Genomic DNA, 17,705 nt, shown 5'->3' with positions numbered 1-17,705 from the left:
GGAGCAGGGCTGGGAAAGGAGGGGGGCAGTGGGAGCAGATAGGCAAAAGGTCATTGCACGGGAGAAAATTGATCGCTGGTATCTATTAAGCACTTACAGTGGGTAGAGCACTCTACCAAGCCTGGAGAAAAAGGAATACAGTTGATAGACAGGATCCCCTCCCTCAAGGAGCGTCACTAGGCATCACTAAGTGGAGCCGGAGGTAGTGGGTGGAGCCAGACATGGAGCCCAGAGGCTGCCCATCCAGCCTCGCCACAAGGGTTGCCTCTGGATCTCACACGGGTTTTAATTTGCTGCCACCCTGCTCCCCCATGGCCTGAGGCTGGGCACTGGAGAGGCATCATGGAGGCGCCGGCTGCCAAGGGGGCTCAGTGTGGGTGGAACCCTGAGAGCTCAAGTGGTCTACCCGGGCTATGTCCAGGGCTGGAGTCAGACAAGGGACTGTGCAGTGGGAAAGGCAGAGAGTGGACCTCAGTATGAACGATACCACTGACCTGAAGCTTTGGGTAGCCGGGACAGCTGCAGAGTCCTTTGCATGGCTCTTCCCTAACATCCTTCCCTCCTGCTGCCCCCTGAAATGCAAGCTCTGAAAAGGTGTCTTTCCTTGTATATTTAATCCTGGGAGGATCACTGATTCCCCTCCCTTCAGTCCATCTCCGAGGGAGACCGGGGAGGGAGTTGGTGTCGAGCCACTGAGGCAGAAACACAAAATGACCCAGAGCTGCCGGTGGTTGGGCTGGAGGCTCCAGTGGCTCTTCCACACGGTCCTGAGAGGGAGACAGTGGATGCAGCCTTCCAACCTGGGCAGCCTGGAGCAGTCCTGGTGTAGCGGGGAGTGACAGGAGGGGGGCTTGGGTACCATTCTGTCCTAATGGGCAAGAGCAGCATTCCTGCCTCCTGTGGAGGTTAGCTGGGAGCAGGATGGCTAATTCTCCGCCATCCTGAATCCACAACTTGGCACCTGGTGGGCACTAGAGGGGAAGGACCTGGAGAACCTGAAACTCACTGAGGGTGACTCAGCGCCCTGACACCTCCACCTTGCACGCTTGAAATGTCTGCTACTCCTATACCCATTGCCCTGGGCCCGGCACCCAACCCAGACCAGCCTCCTACAGCCCCACAGATGGCCAACCGCCACCCAGGACCAGGCAGAGTGGCCCCTCACAGACCTCCCTTACTTGCCCTTCTGGTGACGCTAGGTGATGTCTTCTCTAAAAGCTCCCAGGGTTACTTTGGCAGGAATAAAGAGCTGGGGAGTCTCCTGCAGTCACAGTGTTTATGACTGTGTCCATATATATGTATGTGTAATTGCTGCATGTTTCTATGAAGAAAAAAAGGCATTCTAGCTGCTGTCGGTAAATTTGGCTACAGGACCACAGGGGGAATATTGATGTGTTCATGGTGCCTAAGGGATTGTCAGTCACATACTGGTCTTGTTAACTAAATGCAGAAAGAAACAGTGTGGCCTCATGAGAAGCAGTATAGAGCATGGGCCTGGGATCATGAGGACTTTGGTTCTAATCCCAGCTCAGCTCTGGTACTTGTCTGCTGTGTGACCTTGGAAATATCATTTAACTTCTCTGTGCCTTGGTTACCTCCTATGTAGAATGAGGATTAAGACTGTGAGTTCCATATGGGCGATGGATTGGGTCAAACCTGACTAGCTTGTATCTGAAAGAAACAACCTTCCACAATGATGAAATGTCAGCTGTATTATCTTGGAACCCAAAGGACACATACATACACATATGTGATTATATTCATTCACTGAGTGAAAATTTCACTCAGTGGAAAATGTTTCCCCTAATAACCACATTTTCAATTTATCTACTGGTAGAGGTGATGTTCTTCCTCAGAAAATCCCCTTGAATCCAATTATTGAAGAGCAGTCATTTTGAAAAGAGGCACAGTAATAATCAAAATCCTCTCTCAGACTTGCACTTGGAGAATTTCCAGTAGAAAAGGGACAGTCAAGCAGAGGCCTACACATTCCATCGCTAGCTTCAGCAGTGGCTAGGGAGTGGAAGGTAATCTGCTACAAGTCAAGATTCACTTGGCCTGGGAAGCAGCAGCATGGGAGAGAGTCAAGGGTGGAGACTCAACTTTACTGAATGGAAGGAAGCAATGCTAAACTACTTCTGTATTTTTACCAAGAAAACTCTATGGATACACTACCAGAACGATTGCAGATGGAAGTGGGGCGTTGGAGGAGAGATGTGTCCATGGAGTCGCTATGGGTCAGAAACAACAGCATAAGACAAGACAAAAATCAAAATAATCCTTTGTTTGTCGATGGCATTTTGAGACTACCTCCTTCAAAGATGGACAGAATTACTGTTTCTGTTCTCATTTGAAATGAATAAAATATCCCGTACCTTTGCACTCTGGGGTCTCTGTCCAGGTCTTATTTTTGCATACTATGTCCGTATCTCCGAACATTTTTAGATCGCGTTTACATTTGTAGCGCACTCTCTCACCAGGTTGGTACCTTGCCTTATCGTTGTCTACAATGACAGCATTTTGAACAGGAGGTGGAGAGCCACAGGAATGATCTGAAAAAAATCAGTGAAACATAACAGTCAGTAATAACTTGTAGTGGTTTACTGACCATGAAGATAAAGTTGGCTTCACAACAGGGGAAGTCACACACTATATTGGAGGGACTGTAAAGTCTATCAGGATGCTAAGTGGACCTCATGTTCAATAGCTGTTGTGGCTTCAGCATTTGAAGAGGACATTTAAAACCCTGGTCAGAAATGGGAAATGAGAGGTGAAGGATGGGGAGAAGCCCAGTCTTACCCAATCCGGACTCATCACCCCACCAGAGGTAGCTGCCTGGGACAGACATCCCCCTCCAACCCCATCCCACATAGGAATAGAGGGTGTTGGGAAGATTACAATGGTGGCTTGTAGTCAAGAAATACACCGAAGATTATTATTACATACAGATTATAGAAATACACCGAAAGACTTTCTATGAAGGACCTGGAAAAAGTCAAGAAATGTGCTGATGTAACAATTGCCACAAAAATACAAATTGTCAATTCTATGGTGTTTCTAGTGAAAAAGTATGGATCTGAAAGCTGGACAGTGAAAAAAAAAAGCAGGATAGAAAGAGCATCGATTCTTTTGAAATGTGATGTTGGAGAAAGCTTTTGTGAATACCGTGGACTGCCTGAAAAACAAACAAATTTTGGAGCAAATTAAGCCAAAGCGGTCTTTGGAAGGTCAAATGACTCGATTTAGATTAGCATATTTTGTACACATCATCAGGAGGACCAGTTCTTTGGAGAAGACACTAATGCTAGGAAAAGTCCAGGGAAATGTTGGAAAAGGTAGGCCAGCAGCTTAGACGGATAGAAAATATAACAACGGTTATGGAGGAACCATTAGCAAGATTATGGATTATGGCAGAAAACAGGACGACCTGGAGGAAAAAAATCCAGAGATGCTATGAATCGGAAACGAATCAACAGCACTTGATAATAATGATAAGGCAATTCCAGATGGCTGCTCAAATTTAGTTGTGCATTTGATGACTGTGGGAAAGAAAATTTCTTGACATAAATAGACACTGCTGTGTCCTCATTAATTTTTATGCAGTTGTTGAGAGTAGCACTGTTGCCCAGTAAGAATCCTTTTGGACATACCAAGGAGATATCTGGTATCTCCTTGGTATCAAGCTTATCATGTCCATAACAGAAGCCCTTATCTTCCCACACAAACCTTGTCCTCCCCCGACTTTCCCATCACTGTAGACAGCACCACTATCCTTCCTGTCTCACAAGTCCATAATCATGGCTCTTTCATTCAACCCACATATTCAATCCATCACTAAATCCTGTCAGTCCCACCTTCATAACATCGCTAAAATCCATGCTTTCCTCTCCATCCAAACTGTCACCATGTTAATACAACCACTTATCCTATCCCAGCTGGGTCAGCCTCCTTGCTGACCTCCCAGCCTCCTGTCTCTCCCAACTCCAGTCCACACTTCACTTTGCTGCCCAGATCATTTTGCCACAGAAACATTCAGGACATGTTTCCCCACTGCTCAAAAAACTCCACCTCCACATCAAATAAAAAACTCCTCACATTGGCTTTAAATCACTTAATCATCTTGTACCTTACTTCACCTCGCTATTCTCCTACTACCCAACCTGCACACTTCGCACCTCTAATGCTACCTTTTTTACTCTGCCTCAATCTCATCTATCTCCCAGCTGACCCTTTGCCTGTGTCCTCCCTTCTCAAATCCGACAGACAACTAGTCTCTCCCTCTTCAAACCCTCATTGAAGGCACTTCTCCTCCAAGAGACCTCTGACTAAGCTGCCCTTTCCCCTTCTTCCACTCCCTTCTGTGTCACCCTGACTTTCCCCTTTTGTTCTTCCCTCTTCCCAGGCCCACAGCACTCATATACATCTCTGTAATTTTTTTATTTAGAGTGTCTAACTCTCCTCCCCCTCCCCACCCCCACCATAGACTGTAAGCTTGTTGTGGACAGGCAATGTGTCCATTTATAGTTATATTGTACTCTCCCAAGGACTTAGTACTGTGTTCTGCAAACAGTAAGTGCTCAATAAGATTGAATGAATGAATTAGATATCTCTCTTTAGATTAACTCTGTAGGCATGTTGATTATCAGATGTCTATTGGCCAGTAAGTGACTGGGAAAGTGGTTAGCTGTAAAATTAAAGATAATCTGGAAAGGAAGTAAGGGACAGAGAAAGGAAAAGGGATACAAAAATGGAAAGCTCTTACATGAATTACAGATAAACTTTTAAAAACCTTTCTACAGTGGAAATTATTTAACTTAATACTGCTTCCTTCTCAGGTGTATCCAAACCTGGATTCTATGATACTTTTTACCCTTTTCCTAAGATTCTGGGAAGATTCATAGGACATCACTGAAGATTAGAAAAACAGAGATTGTAATTCCTTTGGACATTTCAAAGATTCTTTCAGGAGTTGATCAGTAAATATTTTTTGCACATCCACAAGTGCTTAGCATTCCCCTAGGCACTTCCTTCCACTGGTTTCATGATATTCAACCTATTACCTTCTGGTAGGATTACACTTCCATCCCCCACAATCAGAATCCATTTCTCCTAAGGATATCCAGATAAGGATATTGCAAGACTTTGTCTTTTTGCTTATAAATTTTCATGTTATCATTCATTAAATAATGCTAATTAAAAATTACCTGTGCATTTAGGATCTCCTATCCAAGTGGTTCCTGAACATGTTACTAGAGTTGAGCCTTCACTTTGAAAACCATCCAAACATTTATAAAGCAATTCATCGCCTTCCATATAAGTCGTTTTTTTACCGTCAATTATTTCAGCTTTATTAAATCTTCGTGGAGTGTTGCATCTCCTATCTGAAAAATATTTTTTTTGGGGGGCGGTCTAAGTAGTATAGCACTTTTAGTCAATCAATTCTGAAGTACAGCTGTCCAATAGTGACGTTTAGCCTGGTCATCTCAGAACTCCCTGACCTGATTGAAGCAGAAAACCCTTCAAGCATTGAATTGCCAGACCAGGTAGAATGCTTCTGTACATCCCAGCCTGCCCTAAAATTGCAAAGCCACCGATATCCTAAGATATTTGGGACCTAAGCAATTGTTTTAAAAAATTTCCCCTGTCCAGTGAATGAACACACACATGAAATATTGAAGAACTACCAAAGAGCCAAGGTCCATAGTCTCAAATTTCCCCCTAATGGAGTCTGAAGGGTATGAAATGTTTCACCTGGGCTGTCCTTGAAATGACACACCCACAACTTGAAAAATATTTCTTCAGTTGTCTTCTTGTCAGATGGGGTTGCCAACTTCTCTATGAAACTGGTGGAAAAGAAAAAGACTTTCCCCAGGGCAGCAGATTCATTGCTCTCCAGAGGTCTAGGAGCTGTGTTGCTCGGGATGGGGGAGGTGAATTCCCACTCAGGAACAATTGGATAATGGGACTTTTGTTAACAGAAGCACTGTAAGAGCCAATGTTGCCTACTGGAAAGAGTATTGGAATCAGGACACGCTTGTTCCATTCCAGCCCAGTGTTCACCAGCCCAACCCCCTGGAATGAGCTGGCTTAGCGAAGAGAAGAAAATAGTGTCCTGTTAGGAAGTTCCTGAGAACCAGAGCTTGGTTGATTATTATTATTATTATTGTTCTTCTTGTTATAATAATAACAGTATTTGTTAAGGGCTTGCTCTGTGCAAAGCATGGCATTAAGCACTGGGAGAGAGAGAAGGACATGGGAGACATGGATTGGGGAACACGGATTGGGGGACACGGATTGGGAGACATGATCTGTGTCCAATCACGTCCAACCTGATTACCTCACATTTACCCCAATGCTTAGAACAGTACCTAGCACATAGTAAGTGCTTAACGAATACCATAAAAAACAGAGGATACTCAAGTCAGACACGGTTTCTATACCTCAGTTTATGTTGGCATCAGAACAGGTATTGAATCTCCATTTTGTAAATGAGGAAATGAGGCAGAAAGAAGTTCAGTGACTTGCCCAAGATCACACAGCAGGCAACTGGCATAGCAAGGATTAGAATTTAAGTCCTCTGACACCCCGGCTTGTGCTCTTTACACTATGTCTGGTGGGTAAAGCATGGGCAGGGAAGTCAGAAAGACCTGGGTTGTAACCTTAGCTCTGTCACTTGTCTGAAACCTTGGGCATGTCTGTGCCCCAGTTACCCCATCTGTAAAATGGGGATTCAGACTGTGACTGTGGGACAAGAACTGTGTTCCACCTGATTATCTTGTATCTATCTACCCCAGCGCTTTAGTACACTGCCTGGCACATAGTAAGTGCTGAACAAATTCCAAAATTAGGCCACGCTGTTTCTGTGATAGAGTGAAAAATCTAAGGTTTGCCTCCCAAAAAGTTCAGTCCCTGGGACTTAGCCAGTAGAACACAGGGAAAAAGGAAACACCTTGGAAAACTTGAATTCTCAGCCTTGCTGGACCTCTGAATCCTCTTTCCTAGTAAGTGATCGCAGTCATGGGAAGTGGCCATATGCCACATATAGTGGTTGCTGGTCACATTCCCAATCATGAAGCAGCAGGGATGATGCAGCATGGACTAGAGTCCATGTTTGGAATCATAGTTTCAGTCTTTAGCCAATTTCTATACTGTCCACAGATTGATTTCCTGGAGGATCATAGTTTCAGTCTTTATTCAACTTGTACACTGTCCCCAGATTGATTTCCTGGAGACTTGTGGCCCAAATTTCTTTCAGGTCTTGTCTATGTTGATGTGGGAAAAATTCCAGACTGATGTGAAACAGAAAAGATCTACTCCAACCAATCAATCAGTACTATTTATAGAGTGCTTAATCTGCCCACAGCACTCTACTAAGTGGTTGGGAGAGTACAGTACAACAGAGTTGGGGCATACTTTCCTTGCCCATAAGGAGCTCACAGTCTGGAAGAGAAGCAGTGTGGTCTTGTGGAAAGAGCACAGTTCTGGGAGTGAGCCGACCAAGGTTTTAATCCCAACTCCAACATCTGTCTGCTGTGTGTTCTCGGGGAAGTCATTTCACTTCTCTGTGTCTCCGTTTCCCCACCTGCAAAATGGGGATTCAAAGCCTGTGTTCCCTCCTAATCAAGAAGCAGCCTGGTCTAGTGAAAAGCACTGAGGCCCAGTGTATACAGCACAGGCCTGGGAGTCAGAAGGACTTTGGTTATAATCCTGGTTTTGTCACTTGTCTTCTGAGTGATAAGTCACTTCACTTCTCTATGCTTCAGTTCCCTCATCTGTAAAATGGGGATTCAGACTGTGAGCCCCATGTAGGACATAATAACAATAATAATGTTGGTGTTTGTTAAGCGCTTACTATGTGCAGAGCACTTTTCTAAGCACTAGGGTAGATATTGGGTAATCAGGTTGTCCCATGTGAGGCTCACAGTCTTAATCCCCATTTGACAGATGAGGGAACTGAGGCACAGAGAAGTTAAGCGACTTGCCCACAGTCACATGGACATGTATTGTGTTCAACCCAATTAACTTGTCTCTACCTCAGTGCGTAGTACAGTGCCTGACATAGTAAGCACTTAACAAATACCACACATAATAATAATATAATGTTGGTATTTGTTAAGCACTTACTATGTGCAGAGCACTGTTCTAAGCACTGGGGGAGATACAGGGTAATCAGGTTGTCCCACGTGAGGCTCACAGTCTTCATGCCCATGTTACAGATGAGGTAACTGAGGCACAGAGAAGTTAAGTGACTTGCCTACTGTCACACAGCTGACAAGTGGCAGATCTGGGATACACATAAACATACCTAAAATATGAGCCCCAAGGGGGACCTGTTTTTCTTTTTATCTATCTTCAGTGGAAGTCAGTTTGGAGGGGATCAAGGAGAGAATGGGAATTGAGGAAGCAGAGGTAGTGGGTACAGGCAACTCACTTAAGGAGTTTTGAGAGGAATGGTAGGAGGGAAATGGGGTGATAACAGGAGGGAACCGAGGGGGCAAGGGAGTGTTTTTTTTGGATTTGGGGATACACAAGCATGTCTGAAAACGGTGGGGGAAAAAGACACTGGAGAGTGAACAGTTGAAGATGGAAGTTAGGGAGGGAAGAATGGAGGGGGACAAATATTTTAATAAGGTGTAAACGGACAGGTCCAAGACCCCAGGTGAGGCAGGTAGATTTTGTGAGTTAAACAGGAGATCTCATCTTGAAATACTGCTGGGAAAGACTGGGAATCAAAGAAGGGACAGGAGGAGAGAGGGACAGGAGACGAATGTGGGAGGTCTTCGGGAGAGTACGCTTGATGGTTTCAATTTTATGACTAAAGTATGTGGCTGGGTATCTTACACAATTCAGTTGAAAACAGATCTTGGTAAAAACAAGGAAATGATGTTGCCTGATTGTAAAACTCATCAAGAATTTAGATCATGTTTTATTTGCTTAAATTTCTATAGTATTTAAGAACCTCATATTACCATAAAATGATCCTAAAGCAAGTGAATAGTCATGATCTGAAGCAAAATACCAATTTGTATCCTTTAAATGAAAGCAGGTTGTACCTATGCATTCTGGTTTTTCAGACCATTCTCCTCCTTCACATTTGATACTTGGTGATCCACTGATGCCAAAACCTTCTGAACATTTATAGGTCACTTCTTCTCCAGACTGATAAACCTCCACAGTTACATCAGTTGTGGCACCATTGTATATCAAAGGTGGTTTACCACATGGAAGTCCTGGAATGATATGAATGGGTGAATGAAACCTGGCCTCTTGTTTTCAAAATCCCATGGACACTTTCTTTCACACTCTAGTAAATGTTAGGGAACAATGAAATAATCACCACCGAATATTACATTTTGGCATTGAGAGGAACTGCTCATAAGATAGCATGACAGAGTTACATTTCTAAAGTGTGTTCTCACCTCTCACTCTGAATATACTCTTTAATCTATCTGAATGCGCTCAAGAGCAAAGCTCTGGATATTTCCCAAAACACGTAGGGCACAATGCAGCCTACTGCTCCAAAGAATATAAAGAAGTGCCTGACAGATGGTTATAGTTATCATTGGTTAATTATCTGTTGAGATTTTCATTATTATCAATGAATCTCCAGCCAATATTTGGTGAGTGTGAAGATAATTTGAGGTGCTAGTCCACTACTTACAGCCCTTGGAGCTAGGAGGTCTCAATCATGTCCCTGTGAGCCCGTCACTGGGCAGGGATTATCTCTATCTGTTGCTGAATTGTACATTCCAAGCGCTTAGTACAGTGCTCTGCACAGAGTAAGTGCTCAATAAATACTATTGAATGAATGAATCACCACCATCATCCTATGATTCATAGAACTTCATTTTCCCAAAAGGCAAGGGAATCATTTAGGTCATTCAACTAACTGGTCTTCCACCCTGTGGGCCAGTTGGTGAGAATGGGATGGGAATCCCTCTGGATAACTGGTCTCTCTCTAGTGCTTAACAGAATCTTAAGCCAGACTGGAGAATCAGGACCCTCTCCCTAAACTTCAAATAATCAGTCATATTTATTGAGCACTTACTGTATAGAGAAGACTGTATTAAGGGCTGGGAAAAATACAGATTGGTAGAGTTGGTAGACCCAATTCACACCCACAAGAAGCCTAGAGTCTAGCAGACCTCACATTGGTTCTTCGACCGAATCCATGGGTTCATGAAACATTGCTGAAAATCCCGCTGAAACCCTGCTACACCTCCTTTAGCACCTCCTCTGTCGCTCTCCCCAGATTCGCTCTTGAAAGGCCTCCCTGCTAAAACTCAGCCCTCCTGGGGAATTTGTCTGCCTTGTGACCTTGGGCAAGTCACTTCACTTCTCTGTGTCTCAGTTATCTCATCTGTAAAATGGAGTTTAAGACTGCGAGTTCCATATGGACTGGACCAGACATGGACTGTGTCCAATCTGATTACTTTGTAGCTACCACTGTGTTTAGAACAGTGTCTGGCACATAGTAAGTGCTTAACAAATACCATTAAAAATAAATAAATATGATTGAATTTTTGAATTCCCACATCTTGGAACCTCTCTCCTGTCTTGTCCTAACCATTAGGAAGGACACCGACATGGGTCACGGTTAGCCTCCACAAAACTTAGAACACTGGGGAAGTTGTCATGGTGACTGTGGTGGATGACTGTGAGGCGTTACTTTGGCTTTGACTGTTGGATACTCAGCTGGGAAGAGCCTGAAACTCAACTCCTCTAGTCACAGTATGCTACTGCTTTTTTTTGTTCCTATTTTTTTCTTTTGTATTTATTATGGTCATTGTCCAGCATGTCATTTTTTTTTTTCATTGTTTCGCATTTCCACATGTATCTGTCATCAGTCCACTCTCGATCTCTCTATGGATGACCTGGGGGGATGGACCACATCTATTTCTTACCCAAACACCTTATCCCAGAGATCCTACTTTGCACACAGTAGATGCTTAATTAATGTTATTACTCCTCCTACAGTATCGGAGACCAATTAGACATATTTGCTGCTTTTGGCTAAATTAAGTTTGGAAGGTTCTTGTGGGTTCCCTTTATTCATGATCTCTCATTTACCCTTCCCAATATTAACCATACATCAGGCAGAGTTATATCAGTAAGAGAAATTATATTTAAAAAAGCTTCAACAAAAATATGAAAAAGGACATTTTAAAATATCTTTGGAGCAAAGGAAAACGTTTCAACCCATTCTTTAGCAGGCCTTAGAACACGAATGACATAGGCATTAATACTGTAGTGCTGACTGCACTTAGCTGCTTTTTAAATCCCAATGTAGTGCCTGAAATCACACAAACAGCTGAAAATCCAAGGCAACAAACTGGATAATTACCAACACACTTAGGAGGGGGACTCCACTTTCCCATGGTACATGTTATCTCAGCAGTTCCATCCAATGTGAAACCATCCATGCAGGTGTATTTTAACACTGTATCACAAGGGTATGTCTTAGGTCCTGAATAGTCTATCTTTCTTCTTGAATTTCTGGTGGCACTCAAGGTAGCATTTCTTACGAAAGGTGGTTGAGAACATGGCTTTTTTTCTATTTGAAAAAGGAGACAACTGTAAAGAGCATTGTCAAACACAAATAGTCAAAATGAAAAAAAAATTATTAGGTGCTTAAAAATAAAGAAAATTTCCAACATTATTTCCAAACTGAGAAATGAGTACAGCCCCCTGAGTTCTGCATATCGGGATTTGCACTTAATAGGGAGAACTAGAATTTCCAGTTATTTCATATTGTTCACTTGTTATCCCCACAGCCTAATTCAGTCAAGCAAGCAATAGTATCCACTGAGGGTTTGCTGTGCGTTGAGCTCTGTAATTTGTGTTTGAAATAGCACAGTAGAGCAAGTAGACATGATCTCTCAATTTACAACCTAGTGGGTGAAGACAGATATGGAAATAAATTATAGGTAGGGGTAGCAACAGAATAAAAAGATACGTACACAAGTGCTGTTTGGGTGGGAGTGAAGTAATTACCTAAATCCTTAGGGGGTGTGTTCTCAAGTGTGTTGATGATGCAGTAGGGAGGGAGGGAGAATAAGCGAGGAGACGAAGAATTAGTCAGGGAAGCCTTCCAGGAAAAGGCCAAACACTGTCCTCTCCCTGACTTTCCCGTCACCGTGGACGGCACTACCATCCTACCCATCTCACAGGCCCGCAACCTTGGTGTCTTCCTTGACTCGTCTCTCTCATTCACCCCACATATCCAATCAGTCACCAAAACCTGCCGGTCTCACCTTCACAACATTGCCAAGATCCGCCCTTTCCTCTCCATCCAAACTGCTATCTTGTTGTTACAACCACTCATGATATCCCAACTGGATTACTGCATCAGTATCCTTTCTGATCTCCCAACCTCCTGTCTCTCCCCATCTCTCCCCACTTCAGTCTATACTTCACTCTGCTGCCTGGATTATCTTTCTATAGAAACACTCTGGGCATGTCACCTCCCCTCCTCAAAAATCTCCATACCTATCAACTTTAATATGAAGCAAAAACTCCTCACTCTTGGCTTAAAAGCTCTCCATCCCCTTGCCCTCTCCTACCTCACCTCCTTTTTCTCCTTCTTCAGCCCAGCCTGCACGCTCCGCTCCTCTGCCACTCACCTCCTCACTGTGCCTCGTTCTTGCCTGTCCCGCCATCAACCCCTGAACCACGTCCTACCTCTGGTCTGGAAAGCCCTCCCTCCTCACATCAACCAAACTAAACACAATTCCCCCCTTCAGAGCCCTACTGAAAGATCACATTCTCCAGGAGGCCTTCCCAGACTGAGCTCCCCTTTTCCTCTGCTCCTCCTCCCCTCCCCATTGTCCCGACTCCCTCCCTCTGCTCTATCCCCCTCCCTGCCCCATAGCTCTTGTGTATATATGTACATATTTATTATTCTATTTATTTTCTTAATGATGCATATGTATCCATAATTCCATTAATTTATTTTGACACTACTGATGCCTGTCTACTTGTTTTGTTTTGTTGTCTGTCTCCCCTCTTCTTAGACTGTGAGCCTGTTGGGTAGGGATTGTCTCTATCTGTTGCTGAATTGTACTTTCTGAGCGCTTAGTACAGTGCTCTGCACACGGTAAGCGCTCAATAAAAATGATTGAATGAATGAATACAATTTCAGTAGCGTTGTGAACATGGGGAAGCAGATAGTCAGATATGAAGGGGCAGGGAGTCCCAGGAAGAAGGGAGGGAATAAACAAAGGGTCAGTAGAGAGAGAGACAAGATCAAAGTACAGGGAGTAGGCTGATTTACAGGAACAAAGTGTGTGGACTAGGTTCTAGAGGGAGAGAAGCCAGAATAAAATCCTTTCTCTATCAAGAAGACCTCCTTGACTAACCTCTCATTTCCCTATCCTTTGGGTTCACTTGTGTACTTGTGTCTGTGCTCTTAAGCACTTCTTTACTCATCCCATTCAAAAGCACTTATTTACATATCCTTATACTCTGCCATTTTCCTTATCTGTAATTTCATTTGGTTGGACACAGTCCCTGTCCCACAGAAGGCTCACAATCTACCAACTCCATTGTACTGTAATCTCCCCCATGCTTAGTGCAGTGATCTGAACACAGTAAGCATTTAATAAAACCCATTGATTGATTGACTGATTGAGGATAAGATTGACTGCCTCAAAGCCAGTGGTGAGGAGTTTCTGCTTCATAAGAAGTTGGATGGGCAACTACTGGGAGTTTCTGAGGAGTTGGGTGGCATATCCAGAATGAAATTTTAGAAAAATGATCTTTGCATCAGATTTAAGAATGGACTGGATTGGGACATGGCTGGAGCGAGGAGGACAGGGAGGAGATTGATGCAGCATTGGAAATGGGACATGACAAGTGCTTTCGATCGGTAGGTAAGCAATTTGGATGGAGAGGAAAGGGCAGGTTATGGAGATGAGGTGAAGAAAGAATTGACAGGATTTGGCAACCGACTGAATGTGGAGTGTGAAGGAAAGAAATGAGAATAATGCCAAGGGTGTGGACACATGTGACAGGAAAGATGGTGGTCTTGGCAATAGTGATGGGAATGTCCTCAGATTTCACTCTTGGAGGTCACCAAGGACCTCCTTCTCACAAATACTCCATGCTGATCCTCCTCTGCTTCATGAATACCTCAGATATTTTGGACAATCTATGGCTTTCGCTGAGAGCTTTCTTTGTGTAAAGTACTGTACTAGCACATGGGAAAATACAAATACAGTTGGTAGAGACAACCTGGCCTTCAGAAAGCTCACAATCCAATGGGGGAGACAGACATTAAAATAAAATACAAGTTTGGGAAGCAATCTAGTACAAGGATGTGTATGTATGTGCTGCTGGAATGGGAGGAGGAGAATGCTTGGGGATGGGATGAATTGCATGGGAGAGGCAAAGGGCAGGGAAAATAGGAGAACACCCCCCATTTCAGTGAGAGGTGGGGGTGATAGCTAAGTCCAGGAAGGATGCCTGGAGGAGATATGATTTTAGTGGGTCTTTGATGATAGAGTATTAGTCTGCTGGATATGAAGGGGGAGGAGATAAAGGAAGCAAGGAGAAAGTGAGTGTGCTATAATGGGAGAGGAGCGAGGATAAATAAGGAGGACAGACCTGAATGAGTGCCTTGAAACGTATAGTAAAGAGTTTCTGCTTGATGTGGAGTTGGTTGGGTTTCCACTGGAGGCATTCAAAGAGAGGGGAGATGATGTGTTCAGAATGATTTTTTTCAGAAAAATCACCTGTGTGGCAGAATAAACTATAGACTTGAAAGGAGAAAGGTAGAAAGCCAGGAAGACAACATGGAGGCTGATGCAGTAGTCGAGGTAGCATATTAATCAGTGACAGCAGTTTGGATGGAGAGAGAAAGAGTAGCATATTCTGGAGGTGTTATGAAGATGGAACTGACAAGATGTAGCGAGAAAGAGAGAAAGAGAGAGAGAAAGAAAAGGAAGGAAGGAAGGAAGAAAAAGAAATAACGTCCTCTTTCCCTCTCTGCAGGGCCATTGGATTTTTTAGCCTAGAAAGAAGAATCAAGCTCATTGGACCATAGAACCAGAGTTTTTTGGAATAGTTTCTCCTCTGTGACAGAAACCAACCCATTACCCATTATTTTATTGACATCACTTCGCCAAATATAGAATACTCACCAATGCAACGTGGGACAAATTTCCAAGCTCCATTTTCACATTTAATTTTTTTTGGTCCCTGGAGCATGTAATTATCTTCACACTTAACAGCAACTGTTTCCCCATTCAGAAAACTCACTGATGTTGATACAATCAGAGACTGAGGTATTTGAGGTGGGGGTGAGCACGTTTTTCTTCTCTCTTCTGCAAATAAGAAATGATTCTTTCAGAAATAAATGTAAAATTCTTAGTGAATGAGACAAATTTCTTTAAACACACAAATAAGTCCTTGAATTTCCTTGAATTTTCAATTAACATTTCTGACTATACTCTCTCCATTTTGTTTTCACTCCACGATTTTTAAGTTACTGTAATTTTTCTGGAATTCTACTTTCTTCTTACCAATTCGACCCTATTTTCAAATTGAATGACCTCTGAGTTCTATTGCAAAATCAAACAATCAATATTTATTGAGCACTTACTGTACTGAGTTCTTGGGGGAGTACCTATAAGAATATAACAGAGTGGGTAGGCACTTTGAAATGTGGTATTGGAGAAGGCTTTTGTGAACACCATGCACTGCTTGAAAAACAAATAAGTGGGTTTTGGAGCAAATTACGCCAGTGTGGCCTTTGGAAGGCCAAATGACTTAGATTAGATATTTTGGGCATATCATCAGGAGGTATAATTCTCTGGAGAAGACACTAATTCTAAGAAAAGTCCAGGAAAAAAGTGGAAGAGGCAGACCAGCAGCTAGACGGGAAAGAGAAACTATAACAATGATAATGGAAGAACCTTTAGCAAGATTATGCATTATGGCAGAAGAAAGGAAATCCTGATGAAAATACATCCATAGAGTCGATAAGAATCAGAAATGACTCAACGGCATTTGATAATAATAATAAAGACACATTCCTTTAGTGGCATCTGTTAAGCGCTTACTATGTGCCAAGTACTTCAGAGAAGTGAAGTAGCTTGCCCAAGGTCACACAGCAGATAAGTGATGGAGCTGAGATTAGAACCCACGACCTCTGACTCCCAAGCCTGTCCTCTTTCCACTAAGCCACGCTGCTTAGCTGTGGCTTTACGTCAAATAGATGCTCTCACCTTCTCTGCTGAACTCAACTCACTGGCTCCCCTCTCCCTTTGTTGAACTCATACCACTAACCCACAGCCCTTGATCAACTGCACAGTCCACCTCCACCACTCTTGTGTTCGAGCCACAGAGCGTCGCTGGTGGAAATCTAGTTAGGGGGTGGGAGGCAAAGGAGGAGCCCCAGGGCCTAATGTGCATAGTGTGTTCTACGAAGACCCAGGGGGAGTACAAGAGAAGTCTAAGACACAACCTGGCCTCAGAAATCTTGCATTTGGCCATTCTTAGCAATTATGAATGTACATCCAACTGCAGAAGCTATAATAATAATAATGTAGGTATTTGCTAAGCACATAATAATAATAATAATAATAATGTTGGTATTTGTTAAGCGCTTACTATGTGCCGAGCACTGTTCTAAGCGCTGGGGTGGACACAGGGGAATCAGGTTGTCCCACGTGGAGCTCACAGTCTTAATCCCCATTTTACAGATGAGGTAACTGAGGCACCGAGAAGTTAAGTGACTTGCCCATAGTCACACAGCTGACAAATGGCCGAGCTGGGATTTGAACCCGTGACCTCTGACTCCAAAGCCCGTGCTCTTTCCACTGAGCCACGCTGCTTCTCTAGGCACATACTATGTGCCTAGCACTGTTCGAAGCGCTGGGGGTAGATACAGGATAATCAGGTTGTCCCATGTGAGGCTCACAGTCTTAATCCCCATTTTACAGATGGAGTAACTGAAGCACTGAAAAGTTGAGTTACTTGTCCAAAGTCACACAGTTGACAGGTGGCGGAGCCGGGATTAGAACCTGTGACCTCTGACTCCTAAACCCGGGCTCTTTCCACTGAGCCACACTTATATGTACACATAAAGATTGATGATAGACATTTGTCAACATATGCTATTCATTTATTCACTTTGTAATCTCTTAGTTTTGGTATTTGAAATTGCTATATTGTTCTTTCACTTACTCCCATACTTGTAAATGATTTCTGTACAAATGCCCCTCTCATCAGTCGTATTCATTCAGCATTTATGTGTGCAGAGCCTTATATGAAGCACTCGAGAGTATATAACAGATCTGAATTAGAATGCATATCCCCTGCTCCAAAATACCTCTTACCATAGATAGGGAGACAGCAAAATAAATTACAAGATAAGGAAATGGTAGAGTGTAAGGATATGGATCTAAGTGCTGTGGGACTAAGGCTGGGGTGAGTATCAAGTGCTTAAAATAATTACAACAAAAGAAAAAATCAGTCTATTCACTTCTCAATAACTTTAGTCTGTAAAGATGCCTATTCATATTGAATATTTTCTTCAATACTCTTCTAGTTAAAACAAGAATATTCAAGGACAGCAAAACCTGATTTTTAATCCTATTCCAAAGCCAGTTTCAAAAGAAATCCTTTCCACCCACACTCACTGCATTCACTCTGGATGTGTGTGTGTTTTCCCATCTGAAATTTATTTCAGTGTCCGTCTTCCT

The 17,705-nt window shown here is 43.2% G+C and overlaps 1 protein-coding gene and 1 long non-coding RNA gene across 3 annotated transcripts in view; one reads left to right on the top strand and one right to left on the bottom strand.

Annotated features, from left to right (window-relative positions):
- Positions 1-17,705, bottom strand: part of CFH (complement factor H) — an 86,994-nt gene that overhangs the window by 10,657 nt on the left and 58,632 nt on the right. Inside the window, exons 16-20 of one of the 2 annotated variants that reach the window (XM_029080819.2) lie at positions 15,141-15,323; positions 11,345-11,554; positions 9,054-9,230; positions 5,205-5,381; positions 2,376-2,552 (exon numbers count right to left, since the gene is read on the bottom strand). In XM_029080819.2, the coding sequence (XP_028936652.1) occupies positions 2,376-2,552; positions 5,205-5,381; positions 9,054-9,230; positions 11,345-11,554; positions 15,141-15,323 (924 nt within the window). The remainder of the gene's footprint in view (positions 1-2,375; positions 2,553-5,204; positions 5,382-9,053; positions 9,231-11,344; positions 11,555-15,140; positions 15,324-17,705) is intronic. The other variant, XM_029080820.2, reaches the window with a different exon arrangement.
- LOC114817292 lies at positions 10,664-15,374 on the top strand. Its single transcript, XR_003765152.2, has 2 exons — positions 10,664-10,731; positions 14,992-15,374. It is a non-coding gene; the product is annotated as an uncharacterized LOC114817292 (long non-coding RNA).

Source organism: Ornithorhynchus anatinus, chromosome 16 (genome assembly GCF_004115215.2).
Source record: "Ornithorhynchus anatinus isolate Pmale09 chromosome 16, mOrnAna1.pri.v4, whole genome shotgun sequence".
NCBI classification, from domain to species: Eukaryota; Metazoa; Chordata; class Mammalia; order Monotremata; family Ornithorhynchidae; genus Ornithorhynchus; species Ornithorhynchus anatinus.
This window is presented reverse-complemented; position numbering and strand designations above follow the sequence as displayed.